This window comes from Ambystoma mexicanum, chromosome 13 (assembly GCF_040938575.1).
Source record: "Ambystoma mexicanum isolate Mex_15411 chromosome 13, UKY_AmexF1_1, whole genome shotgun sequence".
Lineage (NCBI taxonomy): Eukaryota > Metazoa > Chordata > Amphibia > Caudata > Ambystomatidae > Ambystoma > Ambystoma mexicanum.
In genome coordinates, this window is record NC_090938.1 from 752,222,785 (window position 1) to 752,243,872 (window position 21,088).

At 46.3% G+C, this 21,088-nt stretch overlaps 1 protein-coding gene across 1 annotated transcript in view; it reads left to right on the top strand.

Annotated features, from left to right (window-relative positions):
- LOC138521901 (regulator of G-protein signaling 3-like) overlaps nt 1–21,088 on the top strand; it is a 346,623-nt gene that overhangs the window by 286,603 nt on the left and 38,932 nt on the right. The window contains exons 3-5 of the mRNA XM_069635060.1: nt 1,681–1,754; nt 11,978–12,055; nt 17,490–17,551. Of these exons, the coding sequence (XP_069491161.1) occupies nt 1,681–1,754; nt 11,978–12,055; nt 17,490–17,551 (214 nt within the window). The remainder of the gene's footprint in view (nt 1–1,680; nt 1,755–11,977; nt 12,056–17,489; nt 17,552–21,088) is intronic.

Sequence of the window (21,088 nt, forward strand, 5' to 3'; positions counted from 1 at the left end):
GGAGGGACGAATTACCATGATTCATCACACCACACACACCCCAGTCAATGTACAATTCCTTTAACCAAAACAGCGGCTGTTGGTCCAGTACCCGAGTCCATGCACTAACTCGGCCAGTGCTGCATCTCACTTGCAAACTGCCGAACCCTGGCTAGTCGCCAAACACAGTGCTGTGTGGATGTGTCCAGCACAGCGGCTTTCAGAGCAAGGCTCTGAGATATCAGACGCCAATCTGCTGATGCACCTCCACATTGCCCTGTGTGACAACCCGCATGTTCCAACACCATGACCCCAAACACAGCTCTGCCAAAGCACCCACACTCTAGGAAGGCATCCGAATCCTGACCTGCAGCAACCCTCTTATTGCAGCATTGGGGACCAAACACGGCTCTGCCAAATCTCATTAATCCCAGCCTCCACGCCCCACCCCAATTCCCACATTGGTACTCCTTCCCCAAAACCTTCTAGTAACCCTCAATCTTCATCTGAGACAACCTCTTCATTCCCGCCACTTCTGTCCCACTTTTACCTCTAGGAATGTACCTCAACTTTGCAGCTCCCCCAAAGTGACCTTATCAGTAGTGCGCCGCGCATTCCCATAATTCTCAGTGTCCTCTTGTAGTTTTCCCCTGATGTTTCTCCATTTGGGGATGGTGACTCCCACCCATTCCTTCTAGACTGTTCTACGGTGTGAGCGCCTACACAGGCCTACTTCCACTGTTTCTCAACCACAGGCTCTAGAGAGTCCTGAACGCCACCGCTTGACTCTCCACCATTTCAGAAGAAGACACTGAATCCTTATACTTGCACCCTGCTACTGGGCACCAGTTCCCAAACATTTCCAAGTCATTTCCCAATGTGCTTCCCAACATGCCTGCTACAAGCTTGGCCCACTGCTAGTCATTTCACAATTCCAACAAAACTTCCTTTCCGGAAGCTTCATTTCACTGACTCCTTCCTTATGCCACACTCTGAGGATCTATTGCTTCTATACTCTGGAGCCCCCTTACTTCAAAGATCCGGAACCTACCTGATGTCTGAGATCTCCTGGCTCTTCCAGCCAATCTGGCTCACGCGCCAGAAAAATCACGCTGATAATAAGACTTCATCCATTTTATGAAACATACTCTGCTTTGATAGAATTCTTCTTGAGACCTTTATAGTGCATACGCTCACGCGTTCAACAGGTTTCAACCCATTGTGGAATGTTGGGGGTCTTCTTCAGGATTTTCTTCTTACTTAAATCCACTCTTTTAGAAATGGTTCTATTATGGGCTGGCAAACATTGACACACATAAGCACAGAATGAGCCGTACAATGTCAATCACTTAGAAAAAAAGGCAACCATAGGACAACTTTAGTGGCATCCGGCATAAAACCCTAATAGTGCCAGAACATTTCCCAAAATGTTGCCAGTAGGCAGCTTGGAGTAGGGCTGCACATATCCCTTATCACTACTCCAGACACCCATTTTAGCCTGGATACAACCTCTTACGGCACTGAAGTGGTTCTCATTTGACACTCATTGCGGTGTCCACTGCATTTGGAAAGTGTGTGTGTTCAGTGTGGTCACAAGTGCCTCCGGCATTTGCTGCTATATTTCAGGGACATGTCTGCATCTAGGATGTGCCTCCTCTTCCTCTCCATCCTAACCACTCCTCTTCTTTCTCTGTCTTGCAGTCTTTGGCATCCAGTGTGGAGTCAGACCTGGGGCTGGTGTGTGACGCGGAGCGGGCCCGGCATCGGCAGAAGAGGTAATTGTGAGTGAAAGACAGGTACCCTCATTGCCTCTCCCCATAATCGAGTGCACTCAATCTAACATGCCCTCTCTTTCTCCTCACCAACCCTCAGGCAGCCAGGTGCCTCCCCTCATTGTCTTGAGGCCACTCATCTCTCCGCTCAGAGCCCCCTCACATGCACACCTGCCTCCTTATTGTACTCTGGGGTCCCCTTTTCAAAGACTGCCACTCTTGGGGGTCTCTCACACTCTTTCTGCTCTCCCACTCCCAGTTCTTTCTCTGCGGTACATTCAGGAGAGCGCACTCATTGCAGAGGAAGTTTGGGTTGCCTCAGGTGGGCAGAGATGCTGAAACACACAGTGCTGCTGAGTTACCCACCCAAGAGCAAGGGCCACTGTGGAGAGGTGATGGGCCGAAGATGCTCAGACCACCCAGAGGAGTGAGAAAGCAGGTGCAGCTGTCATGCGGGAGGACCTTGTGCCGGGAAACAGTTGCAGTTGAATGTGGCACTTCAAAAAGTTTGTTGAAAAGTTTGAGGGGACTCTTCTTTCTGGGAGCTTTCTGAGTGCTCAGAGTGAGTGGGTTCAGGGCCCAGGTGCTGAACCCTGTTAGTACTTGGGGCCTAGCAGTGCCTAATCCACCTCTATATCCAGAGAAGCAATCCTATGTAACTTACGCCGTGATACCTCCAGGTTTGGGCGTGTAACAAAGGCTATAAATGAATAAATAAATAAATAAAGGTGAAGGCTTGGACCTATTCGTACACCTTGCATCATAATTGGAGAGCATTGAGCTGTGTGCAGTGCCCTGCCAGGTATTACACTGCCAATGCTGCACACGGGGGATTGATGGGTGGGGGGGGGGGTTCACAGATGAATGCACATCTACTTACAAACCGAGCCACATGTTGACTTATGGGGCCAGGTCAGGGGCTTGTGTGGGCTTGTTTGACAGACAGGTGGCAGTCAGCAACCCTGAAGGTTCATGAGGGGCTATTTGGTTGAATGGATTGTCCTGTGGGCTCCTACTGGTCTCTCTCAATTAAAGACTACATCCATTTGTAGAGCATTGCTGCAACCCGAGTTCAGTTGGGTTCCTTTCAGTCGGAGCCCTAGTGAGGATCTGACCCCCAGTGTTCTTACTCTGTTGAAATCTCTCTCTCATTGGAAAGCAGAACAATTAATGCATTAACTTAAGTTCATTAAGCATCACATGGCCTGCTTCCTAAACATAATTTGGAGATAATTGAATGGTAACGGCCTAAGAGACTTCTACGCTCTTGCGACTCAGGGCTAGTAGTGATGCCCCGTTACAAACAGAGAAAACCCTAGTGTGAAAACAAAATCAAAATAACGAGGCTGAGTACCCCAAAAGGAAATACACCGAACACGGGTTACAAAGGAACATACAAAGATCTTTAATTTCTACTGAATCAGTTACAAAGAACAAAACAAAATCAGATGCTATCGGCCCTCAGTACAGCACAGCGAACTCCAGCGTGGTTCAGTGTATTTAGTGAAAGACGCTGTACATTAGAATTTGTTGCTCTTTTATACCATTTGCCAACACGATGTCCAACCCTACTTCGGGTTAATATTCCTCGAATACATTACTGATCTAGGGTTCATGCCGAGTTCGCATATCCACATGTAACTAGTTTGCCTTTAATACATACGTCAACAAGCCTACACGGCAACTGTGTATTTTGGGATTTCCCATACAGGTCTTCTCAAACATTAATACAATGTAGTTAAACAAGTGTTCTCAGTTCAGTATTTGAATACATTGTTCTCAACATATGCTCGCGGATTAGTTTCATTGATGCGAGTAATCCTTTACACACAGGTCAACGAAGGACAAGGTCTCAGTTCACGACCCCAACTAGTGGCCTGCAGGCAAGTTACATATTAATTACACACAGAGGTCAAGACGGCCATGTTGTATTTCGGAAAGACATCGTCCACCATTTTAACTCACAGGGTGACTTTACAAAGCAAACCTAAAATGGTGGATTGACCTAAAATGGCGGCTTACGTTGATTCTAAGGTCAGGACCTTGCAACACGGATGTCTTCACAAGTGGCTTACAAGCAGCTTGGCATAGGCCAATATACACATATTCTTTGCAATAGGAGGCACGATATAATTTCCCATTTGACACTAGGACACACATTTCGAATTCAGGCCACCTTCCTGTGGAATACACTTCCTGCAGAGGTTTGCAAGACCGCCGAATGATGTATAACTTTTAGGAGGCAGTATGCCGCGGTTGCAACCACTCTCAGTTGGTTGCTGCACATTTGGTCGATGCGCTTTTTGGCAATTCAACCAGTTGCACATATGTATTAGTGTTTAGATGTGGGGTTGCAGGGGTGGGGGAAACAGGGGCAGCTTTGGTTGGAACCTCCCCATAACAGAACACGCATTGGCAATGCCAACAGTTTGGGATTTTGTGGGCATCTAATAGCAGTGCCTGTGAAAGTTATAATACTTTATACACAGGGTCAATGAATGGGCGGGCAAATAACCAAACACCTACAAGCTTTGTGTCATCTCCAACATACGGTACTCACATAATCCGAAGAGATGCAACAAAATGCACAGAAACTGAAGCTTGTGCAACTTCAAGTAATCAATTCTGGGCTCTGCTCGGCTGCAAGATAAGCTAGCAACCAAAAGAGCGTTTGCTGCCACACCTGCACAAAAAACATAGGCTTCAGCTCTGCGCTACTAAAAACAAAAGAAAATCTCAAAATGGGATTGTCCTAATTCTGATCAATCACAGATGGATGACCTCCTGATTCCACCTCAATGGGATTCAAACATGTGACCTATAGATTGCATTCTGTGCTCAGTCAGCAGCATTCGCTCAACCCAACCATCTATCATAGTTGGCAAAGCTATCATTTTTCCCTCGCCTCTAACCTGCCTCTGTCCCTCACTTCCTCTGCCTCCACTCTAGCACTTTACTCATCATGGTCACATCCTGGGCACAGCAGGCCATACTGCCTACCTGCACTTAAAAATGTCCAATGTTGGCCTTCCTTAATCTATGTATGTCCACTTATAAGGGAGCAGCCTTCAAACAGCAGCAAAGGTGCAGAGATAGTGTGGGGCATTCCTGTCCTCGTGTTAGGTGGGTTGGACATGAACCTAAAGGTTGGCAAGCCATCCAGATTGGCCACTGATGCCTACTGACTGGAACAAAAGTGACCCTGAGATTCTGAGTGTTCGCCTCCCAAGGAGAAAACAACATGCATGAAGCGCCTGCTTTAGGAGTTCCCCTTCCAGGAAAGCGCTACACCAGAGACCATTCCTGCACAAGATTTGTTTGGGGGGGGCATTGGGAGACACATAAGTCTCACCACAGTTTTTTTAGTGCAGCTAACTGGAATAAAGCCTACCTTCATCACAGAATGGCCAAGTAATCACCTTTGCTTGACCCAGAAATACTTTCCGGGAGCTGAGCCTGCACACTTACTGGCGTTCGGTTCTACTGTCCCATGGAGGGTATTGGAGGAGAATTCAAGTCTTCAGTCTTCAGGGGAAAACACAACAAGAGTTCAACCTCATGTCTTCATCAGGTTCACAAAGTCACCTGGGGTGGGTTACACACCTTGCTCACCGGGTGGGAAGGGGAAGATAAGCATTTAAGCCCTGTTTCAATCAAGCAGGTGAGGTGGCTTATCAATGATAAATAACATCAAGTCTAACTTGCAAACAGGTCCCGGGGGCTGCCCTGCTCAACCTGCAATACTCACCAGCCACACCTTGCTTCTCTGTTATGTGGTATTTGCACTTCAGAACAGGTGTAAAGCTGCCCTAGTCGATAGACTAGCTTGCTGAGAAAAGGGGAGCCACCCAGCAAGGTCAAAATTGCCCATAACCAACAGAAATGCCTGTTTACCATTTCTCAAGCAGGTGGAATGTTTAAATGACAGTTCCCAAGTGGTAAGAAGGCATTTCTACAAGCAGTTAATTTATTCTGGAAACATTGACACTGATTTTCCCATTGAGAAACAATTTTCAAATCAGCCCATAATGTTTACTAACATATAGCATTGTCACACAGCTTTGTTTCTGTGTGTCTTTATGACTTGAATGAAAAGCTGCATAACTCATGGAAGATTTTTTAGACTCACATTTTACATTCATATGCTTGTAATCTTCCATTCCAAATAGGGAAAACAATGTTACTGTCCTACTATTTGTGGTACACATAAGTATTTATATATTTGTCATTTCAGTTTACAATGTGATTTGTGTACAAAATCCTGCGAGAACACACAGGACAGTGCTCACAAACCACGCGCACTGTCCTCTGTGTGTTCTTGGGATTTTGCTCTGGCTTTGGATTTCTACCTCCTCGCTGACGGCATGCACCACATTGCCGGCAGCAGGGAGCTAGAAAAATAAAGTGCGGGCAAAAGCCTGTGAACACATAGAGGACATTGCTCACGTGAGAACTGTCCTCTGTGTGTTTGCAGGGTTTTGCTCACAATTTGGATTTCTAGCTCCCTGCTGTCGGCAACGTGGCGCATGCCAGCAGGGGGAGCTAGAAATCCTGAATGCAAGCAAAATCCCACAAACACACAGAGGACAGTTCTCACGTTGGAGAGGATCTCGGGGCTAAATACCGACGTGAGTGAGCACTGTGGGGTTTCATGTCTTATTGCAAGTTTCTTATTTGAACACTTTACATTTGGTTTAAAAGCGGTGGGAAGGAAAGGAACGGAAAGTGAATGCATCTAAGCACAAAATTAGAGGTGCGTGAGCCAGACAATTTATGTGTGCTGCCGAGCACAACCAGTCGGATTGCGGGAGCATGCAGGGCAAGCATCTGCATGACCGTATTTTAATTACAGAAGCAATCATTGAGCCAGTAATGGTTCAGGCACTACATGACATGTATCACAAAATTGCCGATTTTGTGTTGTAAGACATTGATACATATTAAAACTGATTTTAAAAGAACCAGCAGCAGCCCTAGCAATATTTAAAAAAAAATCTAAGAAATGAAAAGCAGAAAGGACAGAAATAATTACTGCTGTTGAAAGTATTGTAAATTACTTTAGCTATTTTAAAAAGATTATAGTCACATGATTCAATGTATCATTTTATTTGGAAGATGCATGGTATAGTTCTTATTCAAAGATGGCTGCTAGTTTCAGCTTGTTTATAGAGAGGTTCCTTAGAGACAGACATCCAAGATGGATGCCTCCATGGAAGAGCTCAAATAGTTTTGAGATTGGCAGGAATGGGTGGGATTAGCCATAGGGATTACCATGTCTTGAGGCAGGGAATGGGAGGGATTTAGCTGTGTATTCCTCCTCAAATGTCATCTCCATTGGAAAAGCATTTTATTTGGAAGATGCATGGCATATTGCCTAGTCAAAGATGGCTGCTAGTTTCCAGAAAGGTCACAGGCTTCAAGTCCAGAGAGCTTCCTTAGAGACATTCATCCAAGAGGGCTGCATCCATGGAAGAACTCAAAGAGCACAACGAGTTCTGAGATGGGCAGGAATGGGTGGGATTAGCCATAGGGATTAGCATGGCTAGGGGATGGGATTCAACAACTGTGCATCCCTCCTCAAAAGTCATTTCCATTGGAAAAGCATTACAGGCCCTCATTCAAAGCCCAAATTTGAAGCTCTATGTTAAATGTTCTTATAAGAATGACAATAGTTTTGGCTTAAAGGTAGCGCTTTCAGCACCACCTAATGGCACAAACAAAAAAGGGCAAAACCAGCCATGGTTGATGAAAAAGTGTTGCCCAAATGTACAACTATGAACAGGGGGTTGTTGAAGACACGTATAACGTTAGGAGACCATTGAAAACCTTTCTGTCTGAGTTCTGCTGCCCCTAGCTGATTAACGGATACTTACAAATGCTGTGATAGCCTAATTGGGTAATTCTCATGCTGTGGCCAACATTGTATAACTGCTATTTGCTGAACTTGTGACGGGTGCTTATAGAGAGAGGACCTGCTGAGCCTACTTCATGTAGCTCTCAAAAAGGGTTAGATTATGGTTTAAAGGGGTCTACACAGGCTGTAATAAAGGGGGCAGGATGGAGACGGATGCACAACAGCCTCTGTGTAGTGACTGTGGAGACATGCTGGACTAACAGTTCAGCTGCCCATTAGAAAGGGAAGGTCACAGGCTTCAAGTCCCACAGCCCCAAATACAGGTAGTGTTGCATCGACTGCAGCAGTGGCCCGGGTCTTGCGTACCCCCGTGTTCCTGGGGAAAGTCTCCCTAAAACGAAGAGAAGACCTGGACCATGGAGCCATCTCCAAGAGCTACCCAATGTAATAATGGCTGAAGCTACTGTACCCACCCCATGTCCCTTCCTTACAGCTAACCAGCCGAACCATTGCTTCCGGTACCTAAACCCAATGAGACTTCCTGTCCCATGAAGCACCATGTTCTGGCAGATGTCCTCTCGATAAACTCTTGTGCGGGAATCTAAACCAATAGGCCCCTCGTTTAAATGGCGCAGCCTCATCTATGGAAGCGATTTCCAACCCTACCCTAACGTCGGGGGGCATCGGGCTATCTGCTCCCAGGCCTTAAAATGATCTTAGAAAGTTGTTCTGTGCCACCACCAGATCCTAAAAGGGGGCAGATCCCACAGCTCGACGCCGTACAAATCTGCAGAGACTGCCTCTGTGCAGTCCAACTGCGGTTACAAGGATTTGGAGGTGACACGCAGATTAAAGCACACACTTCCCCCTCCTCACCACTGAGCAGTGGACAGTGGGGTCCTGTGTAGTCGATCCCCCCCCAACCTCTCCGAATCAGATATCTTCACCCGCCGGTAGTCAATTTGGGCAGAATCATCCAACCCATTGTCCCCACAACCTGATGCCCTTCTGCAGCCGCAGGAATTGCTTTGGTTTATTTATTTGCATTTATAAAGCGCACAGAACTGCCCTGGGGCATCGTGGCGCTGTTACAGCAGACTTAGTCATGAACACAAGCATAGGAATGTGTTTACAGATGTAAACCGAGTTACCGAGTACATTTCACATTGGTAATAAACATTGAGCTTAGAGGTTATGCTATGCTGTGGTTACAATGCAAGCATGAGAGTGCATGTGGAAGACTTTAGCGGAATAGGAGGGTTTTGAGGTTTTTACGGAAGGTATGGTATGATTTTTCGTTCCTTAGTGAGGTAGGTAAGGAGTTCCAGTTTTTAGGTGCGAGGTGTTGGAAGCTGGTTCCTCCCGCCCTGGATCTTTGAAACGTGGGGACATCAATCATGTTGGTGCGGTGAGCTCTGGTGGGTCTGATGGAGGCTTTCGGTGTGATTCTTTCTGCGAGATAGGGTGGGGCATCCAGGGATAGGCATCTATGTGTGATGGTCATGGCTTTGAAAAGTATGCGTTCCTTCACGGGTAGCCAGTGGGCATCTTTCCTTGCTTGCGAGATGTGTTCTCTTTTTGGAATGGACAGTGCTGCCCGGAGCGCATTGTTTTGCGTGATTTGGAGTTTTTTTAGGTTGTGGGCGGAGGTGCCTAGGAACAGGGCATTACAGTAGTCTAGTTTTGTACCTATAGTGGCTCTGGCGATGGACAAGCAGTTTTTGGCGGAGAGAAAAGGCTTGACAGCATTTATCATCTTGGTGGTAAGTGCCGAGGAAGAGGCTATGGCGTTGACCTGGCGAGACATAGATAGTGAGGCATCTAGGTGAACGCCTAAGGTTTTAACAGTCTTGGAGACTGAGATGGTGGAGTTGTCGATGTTGAAGGATTTGTATTGGGGGGGGAGTTTGTTGAGAATTTCATTGGTCCCTACTATGAGGATTTCGGTTTTGTCCCCGTTTAGGCAGAGGCCGTTGGCCGCCATCCAGGTTTGGATGGCTGTGTAGATTTTGGTTAAAGCTGTCGCATCTTCTTCGTAGGTCCCAGTTAGAGGGAGTAGTACCTGCGTATCGTCTGCGTAGTTGGTATACGCTATGTTACGACAGTCGAGGTCATTGAAGAGAGGAAGGGTGAATATATTGTAGAGAGTGGGGGCGGTGCAGGAGCCTTGTGGGACGCCGCAGTGGATGGTGGTAGGGGTTGCCGAGGCAGTGTCTGAGAAGACTTTCATGAGTCTGCCATTTAGGAATGAGGCCACCCATGCAATGGCTTCCGGGGAGAAGTGTGCTTCATTTTTTAGGTGCATGCCTAGGATATCGTGGTTGACAAGGTCAAAGGCGGCAGATAGATCCAGTAGGAGAAGGAGTGCCGGTTTGCCTTTATCCATAGTGTCAGCAAGCTGTATTTTCAGATCAAGTAGGGCTGACTCAGTTCCGTGACCTGGTCGGAAGCCTGACTGTCTTTTTCCTAGGATATGGTTGGTTTCGAGATAATCCTGGATTTGTGTGTAGGCCATTTTATCCAGTATCTTGAGCAGGAAAGGCACAGTGGTGATGGGCCTGTAGTTGGTAGCTACTTCAGGGTCGAGGGTGGTTTTTTTTAGAAGCGGGCGCACCCAAGCTTCTGTGACAGCTACCATGGCTCCATGTCAAAGGACGTCTCACTTTGAAATTGCCACCTCCGCCGACCTGCCTACTCTCTGTGTTTACCCCAGAGACTCCAGGTTTCCAGCCTCTTATCTGGGTCAACCGGGGGAGAGTGTGGAGCCTTCGAGATTTCCGGCAGTGCGAGCTACTCCTCCCACACCTTCATGTGATAGGCTACAAGCCTACTGCGAGTGGCCAATCACATGGAGGTGTGGGCAGAAATTAAGATTTACGACTGAGAAGAAAAGTGCAGTAGTGTGGTTCTCATGCAGACTATCTGTGAAGGAAGAATTTGGTGTATGGGGAAGGATTGGGACAGTCAATGGCATGTGTTTACCAAGCCCAAAATATCCTAAATGGACAGGTGTGGAGTGGATAGGTGTTGAGAAGTGGGGGTAGCAGGACTAGTACAGGGGAGAGAAGGTGGTGGGGTGGGCGACGTAGTGGAAGCTTGGGAAAGAGACTGGACACACGCAAGATGAGCCGTAAATGGCAGGTGGAGGACAGTGGCATGTCAAGACTCGTTTGACTGGTGTCGCCTAAGTGGGGCACTAACTTATGCAGGGGTGGCATGAAGTACGAACGCGCGCACACACACACATACGTCTGAATAGCATTAATTTACTATTTGTCTCCACTATCCATATCTACTTTATTTACTAACATGACTGTCTTGCATTCCTGTGTTTACATTTCATTACTAACATTACAGTGTCTTACATTCCTAGTCTAGGATAATGGGGTGACACCTGGGGTGGCCAATCAGATTCCAGGGGTAACACGTGCCACCAGGCCACTCCCTGGACACGCCCCTGGCAGAGGTGTGTCCAGTTGCTGAGAGGGCTTGGAACGAGAGTGAACACCAGCAGATAATGCCTGTATTCCAGGCCATATGCCACACCTCCAGCATGCTAATATAGTGTCCACACACACTGCTGGTGGGCAGGAGGATTTCACCTCTAGCAATGGCCCACTAAACCTATCCGACAACCTGAGCATAGCCTGCGCTAGTAAATATGAAACACCTTTCCCTTCAATACTGCTCAAAGCCTACTGATCTCCTGGCCAGGGGGTTTCCAGCTCTGGCCAGGAGGGGAGGCATCATTTGCAAATAAATGCAAAGTGAGCCGGGCGGATAGCTCAAGTGCGACATGCCCACCTTGGGGAAAGAGTAATGCCATGCGTCATGGGTTCAATACCTCAAGTCTGACGATTAAAATAAGTACTGCGAACGGGTAATAATAGTGAAGCCAATTACTACAGCACTTACAAGCTGGATGAAGCCGGCCTGAAGCACTACCTAAACGACCAAATGACTGTTCTAAACCTCACTCAGACATGAATTTATGCTCTTCAGAAACAGACAAAGCAATGTTGTAGCAATAACACAGCCATGCTCAGCTCCAACTTTATCTAAGAAGGCAGCCCTATGTTGGCCTAATACTCCATAGAGGCGGGCCACATTCTCTGCATGCAATGACTAATACTAGCCCACAACTGATAAAAAAGCTGCTGCATTACCAAAGCCATGGCTAGCGGTCATATAAACATGTAAAAGCAATGTAGGGAGCAGGTTCAATCCCCAGGCTTCGTTTCTCTGCTCCAACGCACATGCTCTTGCAGTATGTGGCAGTTTGTTTCATGGCCTCTGATGAAGTTTTGAAGGCTTCCCACTCCAGTTCCAGATATTCTGCATTGTTGAGTCGCTCTTTGTGTTTTTATTACAGGGAGAAGCACAAGAGGAGCCATCTGACCCTCTTCCGGCTCTGGAGCACTCCACTCTCCAGCCACATCCACGGTTTAAGGTATTTCCTGCACTTTGTGACTCCCCCTGGTGACCCCCCTTTCTCTTCTCTGTATGATTTTGTTTTCCTCACCCTTCTCTTCACTTTTAATACTTTTTTTGACTTTTTTCCTGCTTCCTCCAATGAAAGGTTTACAATTTGCTGATGTTTTTTTCTTTTAACTTTGTGGTCTTCCTTCTTTTACTTGGTGTTTCTTTCCAATCTATATCCCCTCCATCATTCTTTCTTCCTTTCTTTCTTTCCTTCCTTCTGCCTTTCCTTTCTGCCTTTCCTTCATTTTCTTCTTTCATTCCTTCTTTCCTTACTTCATTCTTTCCTTTGTTCCACTTTTTCTCTGGTTCACAATTGCTTTTTGTTTCCTTTCTGGCATGCAATTTCTCGTTCTCGCCTTTGTCATCCATTTTCACTTCTGTGTTTAGTTTTTTTGTAATTTTATCACTTTTTCTATTGTACTTGCTTTTTCATTATCCTGTGCTTGGTTGTCAGTATTACTGTTTTCTTTTCCTGTCTTTATTGATTTTTTTTCCGTTGATTTTTCTTATATCCTATCACTCATGTTTTCATTTTCTACCTCTTTGGCTTCCTTTCCTTCAGCAATTGTGCCTCTTTTTTACACGTTGCTTGTTCATTTACTGGTTCCCTTTTCCCTTTTGTTGTCTCCTTTTCTGATTTTGCATTTTGTTTTTTCCCTGTTCTTTCTTTTTTGCACTGATTTAATTATTGCCCATTCTTTTGCGGTTGTGATCTCTCCAGTTGTGCATTTTGGACTGCTCTTCTCTTCTATGCATGTTTCTTTTCCTTTTATTGTGTTTTTCGCCCAAACACCACGCATTATTTCTTCTCACCCTTCTTCACTTATTTTGACATATCTCCCAGGTGCAATTTCTCTAAATTGTCAGTTGCCGAATCCCTTGCTCATATAAAGAGTAAATGAGGAAACGGTTAAGTGCAATTTTATACATGTGGGGTCCCTGCAATGAGTTACCCCTCATGCTGCGAGACTCTTGCCCGCTGTCTTGCATGGCTGATACTTATGTTGCGCTATGCTGTGTTTCGATTCCTAGCTATTAATATCACATTGGTGCCATCATCAGGCACTGAGTACTAGGCGTTTATACCTGGGAGAAGCCATTGAGCTGAAACATGCCTAGGCTCCAGTGCTTCATTTGTGGGGGTGTTTGCCAGGGCTCAGCCCTGGCACTTATTTGTGAGCCCGTCATTTATTGTCTTAGACTCACTTTAAATCTGAAGTGCTGCTAGTCCCTCCATGGACCACAATGAGCATGTAGGTGTGAGCTGTAGTGTAACCCCAAACATGTCTAAACTGCGGGGAGCCGCTATGGGTGGTGGCAGCAGTGGTGGGGACCTGCCCACTATAAGGGAGGCATGGTATCACAACTATGACACTGACAGAAGAGGCACAAGTTTCAAACCCTTTATTAAATTCTTGGGGCTTGGAAAAACTCCTGCTTTGTCCTATAGCTACGATGGGAGTAGTCGCTAACATTAAATAATAAAGAAAACACAGTTCTAGTCAGTCTTTGTCAAATCAAATATAGCCTATACTAACAAAACCTAATGCCTGCCCTATCTCTAATACAAAAAGTGTGAATAGGCAAATATGTATGCAAAGGAAAATCGGTGTTATAACAAAAAGGATCAAGATGCCTGAGTCAGCTCTCCTCCCCATGTTGGACAGCATGGAGTAAGGCGGCCCCCATAGACAGGATGACGCACTCTGGCTCAGTTTATTAAACAAAAAAGGCAGTTCAAAATGTGGGTTCAAGAATGCTTGGCCTTCCATGTTACTTAAGTCACTTAAGTTCGCAAAATGTTATTTCATGATTGAACAAAATTCATGTAGGACTCCCTCTGTCGGGTTCAGACCTCTCAAGGCATCAATAGCTCACGTAGGTCTCCCGCTGTCGGGCTTGGACCTCACAATCACAGCACTTGCAGGGGCTCCCTTCCCCATTCAACAAAAGCACCTTTTAGGTCTCCCTTAGTCGGGGTCAGACCTTTCACTGATGTCGAAGACTTTCAAATGTGCAAGGCTTTTCCACAAACCTCTGCAGGACCACTTCAACTTCTGCTTCAGCTCTTCCTTATGATATGTTCCCTGTGTCTGTTGGTATGGGTAGTTCAAAAAGTTCAAAGAAGTCTTTCTCTTAAAGCAATCACCTTTTACTTCCCCTTTCATCTGGGTTAATCTTGACTATCACGTATTTCAAAGTTCATTCACTTTGTTGCTTGATAACAAACATCAAACATTTCACAGAGACTTTCGAGTGGGCTGTTTTCTTTTGCCGGACCACTCTGCTACTCTGTATCACTGGCTTCACAGTTACCACTGACTTTAAAGTTCACTACAGGTTTACTTTCTTTTGCATCTCATCAGCACGCGCGCAACCTTCAATTTCGAGGTGCACTGTTGCAGCTTGACAATAACCGGCCTTTCATGTCTTTTCCTAGCTCACCTGTTGTGTACATTCTTTTCTGCTTTCTATGGCTTTGATTTACGGGTCAAGGTTAATACCACAGGCTTGGCCTGGCCTCCCCAACTCTGCCGTTCGCCTGAGAGGATTGCTGGTGTCCTTGAAGCACAATGCAGGCTTCTTCTTGTCTGGGTTCTGGCCTTCTCTGCGTTTCTCTCATGGTTTCCTAGAGGCAACAACCTCCTGCAGGGATGTTCAGGGTTTCCCAGCCCCTCACTCTGGTTCCTCGATTGGTCATCCTTCTCTTATGCGTTCGGCTTCGCCCCAGAAGATCTACTCCTTCCCATTTTCCACCTTGCTCTCAGTGTGTCTTCATGTTCTGCCTTTTATCCGCGTGGGTGGAGCTAATGGGTATCAGGTGCATGTGATTAGGTCAAGTGCCTGACTTTGCCTGACCTTATTAACGGGATATGTCCAATGGGATATGTAAGGGTTAGCCTCGTTTCTCTCATTCCTCCTCTTCCTCGGCCCAGTGTTTCTTTAGAAAAGGGGGGGGAGTTGGGATGTCAGAGCATCCTATAAAATAGGATTGGGTATGGGCATGGGGAAGGGGGAGGGATACTGCGTTTCACCATCGGTAGTCTCACCCCCACTCCCTAAAAATCCCTCTCCCAGGTGATCCTCCCACACTGGTCCATCCCCAGCGTATGGATCCAAAGGCGATGGCCGTGCCCTGGCCACCTGAGAGAGAGAGAGAGATCCACAGTGAATAGCAAGTGAGACACCTTTTGGTTTTTCACACCACCCAAAGTGTCACAGGAGTGCTAGAGAATATTTGGGCCTGACATTTATTTTTACAAATTAAGCACTGGTATGCACAGACCACATACATCACTTGTGCACATGCCGGGTGCGGGGAGCAGTGATACAGCCGGGATTTTGAAGATTTCCTGAAGGGCTGAAAGGACTGTGTTCCATGGACGCCCTGGTCACTTACCCTATCACGGCTACCTATATACGAGGATCCGCTCACCTGTTCTCTTTTTGAGTCGAGGGACTCTGGGAATGCAAGGATTTCCCTGAATCGCACTCCGAGCTTCACTCTCAAGAGAGGAAAAGTCTCAGGGTGACTCAGTATTAAGCAATGGCTGCAGCCATATGATAGATTACCAAATGTGTATTAAATGTTCCCCCCCACTTCTTCAATAACCTTCTTAAGGATGTGATGGATGCGTAAACAAAGACCCTAAATTGAATCAAATAAAAGGAAAACACAAATATGAGTCTAGTCTATACAATTGTGGAAGGCTTAAGTACCACAATTACAGACTTGCAATGGAGATTTGACTAGCTCTCTGCTAAACCCAGGAGGGCTGAAACATGTCTGGGGATGCTTGTGGGCTTGTGCAGAAGGGATGTGACAAAGCAGTTTGGGCTGTACTGCCTCTTTTGGGGTGTAACCACGTCTGATTTGCATATGGTCTTTCCCCTTCTGTAATGGCTTGGCAGGCTGAAGAACAATGGTCGGGAGGGTTGCCCAGAGCAATGCCAGAGGTTAAGATTAATTCTAAACCTTCCAGCCGTCACCTCTTTTGTTTTGCTGTAGTCACCCCGAGTGGGACGGGTATGCCCAAACGTGGGTCCGTGCCTGCTGGGCCTAGAGACCCAAGCTACTCCTCACTGATGAGGCCCAACGAGACCGAAACATGTCTGGGGATGCTTGGGGTCTCGTGCAGAAGGGATGTGACCCAGCAGTTCAGGTTTGACTGGCCCTTTTGGGGGTAGGACCAAGCCTGATTTGTATATAGTCTTTCCACTTGTGTAATGGCTTGGCAGGCAAAGACGATGGTCTGGAGGGTTGCCCAGAGCAATGCCAGAGGTTAAGATTCATTCTAAACCTTCCAGCCATCACCTCTTTTGCTTTGCTTGGCCGAGGAAAAGCACCATGAAGGAAACTCTATGGAATAGACCTGAGAAAATTTTTATTTGCCTGAACTCGAATTGGGCAGTTTCCAGAAAAAATGTAATTTGCTGGAAAATTGTGAATCGCCTATTTCTGTTTACAATTGGCACCCTAAGAAAAGGAACAGGTTCATTAATTTGTTAAAGAAAATATGTTTTTTTTCAAAATCCAAACCAATATCTTAAGAAATAAGCAAATATTTGAAGAAAACAAATTGATTACGAATACAAAAAAACAAAGTTGATTCGTATTTAGATTTGAGCTTTTTGTTACAAAAACAAACAAACTCACTAAAAGAAGGCGATTCTTTTGAAAATAAACGGATCCTTTAGAAGAAAATCCTTTTGTGAAAACAAAAGAATTAGTTCTAAATCCGAATGAACCTTTTGGCTATAAATATCTCTATTTGCGAAAATAGAAGCTATTTGCTAATATCACTACACTAGAAAAAACTCCCCAATAAACTGAAGGGCGAAATAGAGAAATCATCAGACTTTGAAACCAGTGCCCTGACTCCTATTTTCACCAACACAAGAAAAGTGTACCCAGCCCTACTGAGGGTGAGCAAATGGCGTGCAGGTTTAAAGGCGAAAGATTCCGAATGTGGGCCAATCCGAGTGATTTCTAGACCTCTAGAAGGGGTGGGGCGCCGGGAGAAGGGACTTTAGTGACGAGGTTAGATAAATGATACAGGATTGAGAGAACTATGGGGTGAATGCCTGGAGAATGGCAGGGATGGAGATAGGAGGCAGAAGGGTAGATCTAGGGACCCCTACCTTTTGCCACCCCTAAAATGTGCACAATATGGAGCAGGAGACTTGGCTCCACCTTGTCTTGTGAACCCAGAGAGCTGCAGGAGTTCTCCCCCTGTGCTGGCCCTCCTCTTCCTTTGCTGCACTCGTGTGAGGGCCGAGGGAACAAACTCTCCTCTATAGCTCCTCCTACTTCTTATGCTCTGCTCAGCTACCTCGTGCATCTTAATGCAGGTACCCTACCCTCTGTTCAATGCTTTCTTCCTCTTATTGACTCCCAACAGACCACCTGCACATGAGGCCTTGAAGTGGGGCGAGTCCCTGGAGAAGCTGCTGGCGGATCACTGTGAGTACCAGAGAGCAGTTGCAATGGTTCAGTGCATGGGGGAAATGCTGGCGTCGATACAACATGGCACAAGACTGAATGCGGGGGGTGGGGCATGGGTATGCTCTGCTGCCAGTGTCTGGGGGGGGGGCAGGGGATTTGAATATTACCCGTGGGAACACGGGCCTTATGGAGAGATCACACTCCTATGCACACGTTTTCTTCCTAATGAAAGTATCTTAGATGAAATTCCCACAATATGTAGTCGTCAAATGGAACATTGGATGGAAAAACATGACTGGTATTGCAATATATGCATAAACACAAGCACGCACATATGTGTGTGTATCTGTCTGTTTTATCCATTCATCTCTTTCTATATATTGAATCTAAGCAGATACACGCATCAGAAAGACAATTGTGGTGAGTAATGTATGCCGTGTGTGTGTGTGTGTGTGTGTGTGTGTGTGTGTGTGTGTGTAAATGTGTGTGTGTGTGTATATATATACACACGGCATACATTACTCACCGTAGTCATCTTTCTGATGCTTGTATCTGCTTAGATTCAATATATATATATATATATATATTTATATATATATATATATATATATATTTACACACACATATATGATAAAGAAGCATACACAAGCATGCATATGTATAAACACTTAAAGTGCCTGAATTACGTAAAGCGGACCCTGTGGACCGCCTACAAGTGCTTCCCTTGACTTCTGACATAGGGGGCGCGTTTTCCATGTTAGGCTCTTTGAGCAACATGTTACATCCATGCCTGACCTTCCTATGGGTTATTAAGAGCAGACATAGAGAATGGACTATTTATAACCCAAGAATGGCTGGGTCCCCGGTGCAATGAGCAGAGGGAACCATAGGAAGAAGCAGGTAGTCTGTTGTGAGACGAGGGCTGATGGGAATGTCTATCTGGGGGTGCAGCCCCCAAAACCAAGGAGGGCTTTGACATTAACAAGCAGCATGGGGGCTCTAACGAAAACAAGGAAGAAACCTCTAACCTGCAACAGCACACGTGCACTGCACGCACTCACTCACGTGACCCGGTGATGGGTGGGTCTGGGCCCCCTCAAACTCTGCATCCCTATTGTAGCAGTTGAAAACCCAATGCATTTTTGGGGTACGGACTAATAAGCGATTGGGGCATAATCAACACAGAACTTCTACTCCAGAGCTCGAAAATCGCACTGTATTGCGATGCTTCTTAATTAGGTAGATTCCCAAGACTATTGAAGACCCCTCCTTTTGCACAACAGGAGGAATCCCTGTTGTATGGGTCTCCCAGAAGACTAACGTGGAGTTGTAGCTCTCTGCAACTCGTGCACTTGCTTCTTGCAGCCTGCAAGAGACTTAGCACGATGATTGAACAAGCTGTCAGTATAGATTCTTCAGTCCCCTATATACCACTCTCATCACAATCACTGGGATGGTGCCGTGGCAGACCCCACGTGAGGTCACATTTCCCTTTAAACCGGTTCCCCCTGAGATGCAGGGGTGGACTGGCCTATAGGGAACTCTGGAGATTTCCCGGTAGGCCTCCGCACCCTGAGCAGGGGTTGACTGGTCTATAGGGAACTTGGAAATGTCCCTCTAGGCCTCTGCACCGATCCAGGGGTGGCCTGGCCTATAGGGAACACTGGAAATTTCCCACTAGGCCTCCGCACCCATCCAGGGATGGCCTGGCCTATAGGGAACTCTGGAGATTTACTGGTAGGCCTCCGCACCCATCCAGGGGTGACCTGGCCTATAGGGAACTCTGGAGTTTTCCCGATAGGCCTCCGCACCTTGAGCAGGGGTGGCCTGGCCTATAGGGAACACTGGAAATTTCCCAGTAGGCCTCCGCACCCTGGGCCTCTTTTGTGTGCTCACCTGTTTTATCTTAAAATGTTCCCATAGGGAAAGGGCTGGGCTTGCTGAAAATTTGGGATATGGGGCCACTTTGAAAATGATTTCCAGGGCCTTTTTGGTTCCCAGTCCAACACTGCTGAGATGTGTCACCATGTCCATGTGACTTCTGCAAACTGAGCCAAGGCGAACTTCTGGAACATCTGATTCACAGCTTGGTGACTTTCCAGACATGTTTCCATAGATCAAAGGCAATATAAATAACCCTCCAATGTCAGTTAAGGAGAAGGTGTAGATCAAAAGGAAAGCAAAGAATCCTCCAATGCCAGGTTAAGGAGAAGGTGTAGATCAAAAGCAAAGCAAAGAACCCTCCAATGCCAGGTTAAGGAGAAGGTCTAGATCAAAAGCAAAGCAAAGAACCCTCCAATACCAGGTTAAGGAGAAGGTGTAGATCAAAAGCAAAGCAAATAACGCTCCAATGCCAGGTTAAGGAGAAGGTCTAGATCAAAAGCAATGTAAAGAACCCTCCAATGTCAGGGTAAGGAGAAGGTCTAGATCAAAAGCAAAGCAAATAACGCTCCAATGCCAGGTTAAGGAGAAGGTGTAGATCAAAAGCAATGTAAAGAACCCTCCAATGTCAGGGTAAGCAGAAGGTGTAGATCAAAAGCAAAGTAAAGAACCCTCCAATGTCAGGGTAAGGAGAAGGTGTAGATCAAAAGCAGAAGGTGGTTTTCCAGAGATCAGCAAAATGCATGCTTTGAAGAACTGAATCTCAACATTGTCAGCTCTGGTCTTCATAGCCCCCTAGCACCTTATAAGGGAACTAGCACTCACACTCACACTCACAACTACAAATACTGACACACACACACACAACTACAAATACTCACATTCACACACACACCTACAAATACTGACACACACCCCCTGCGTAGAAACAATTCCATTTGGGAGATGCGTCAATCCCTACTCTTCCCAAGGTTAAGATCCTCGGGGTGATCTTGGATCAATCCCTTAATATGAAAGCTTATGTGGCCAGCACAGTAGCTTCTGCCACCTATTATATTAAACTCTTGTCCCATCTTCGACCTCTCATCTCTCAGTCTAATGCAGAGACCACTGCTCGAGCCATTATAGGCTCTAAACTGGATTACTGCTGCAGCCTACTAGCAGGCTCCAGCAGAAAAACCATCAACCGCCTCCAGGTGGTACAAAACGGAGTAGTTAGACTGGTATCCGGCCTTGCTTATAGGGCTCACGTCTCGGAGGCACGGCGAGCACTGCATTGGCTGCCTGTGGACTCAAGAATTTCCTTTAGACTTATGGTCATCACATTTAAATGCCTCAGGGGCAAGATGCCCTTCTATCTTCAAAGATATCTAGGAATAAAAACCTCGGCCAGAAATCTTCGATCCAACAATCAGAATCTGCACCATCGGCCCAGAGTGGAAACCAAAAAAGCACAATGTGGTACCTTTGCATTTGCGGCGCCGACTCTCTGGAACACGCTGTCGGATCATTTGAGAAATTCAGCAGTGTTGAGCATCTTTAAGAAGGGCCTTAAAACATTTCTCTTCAAATAGTCGTTTTTTCTGCGATCTCTCCTCTATGAACTCTCCCTCCTGATCCTCTTTTTGTGTCCGTCTGTGCCCTCACACCTGTGGGTCTATGGTTGCGCATTAT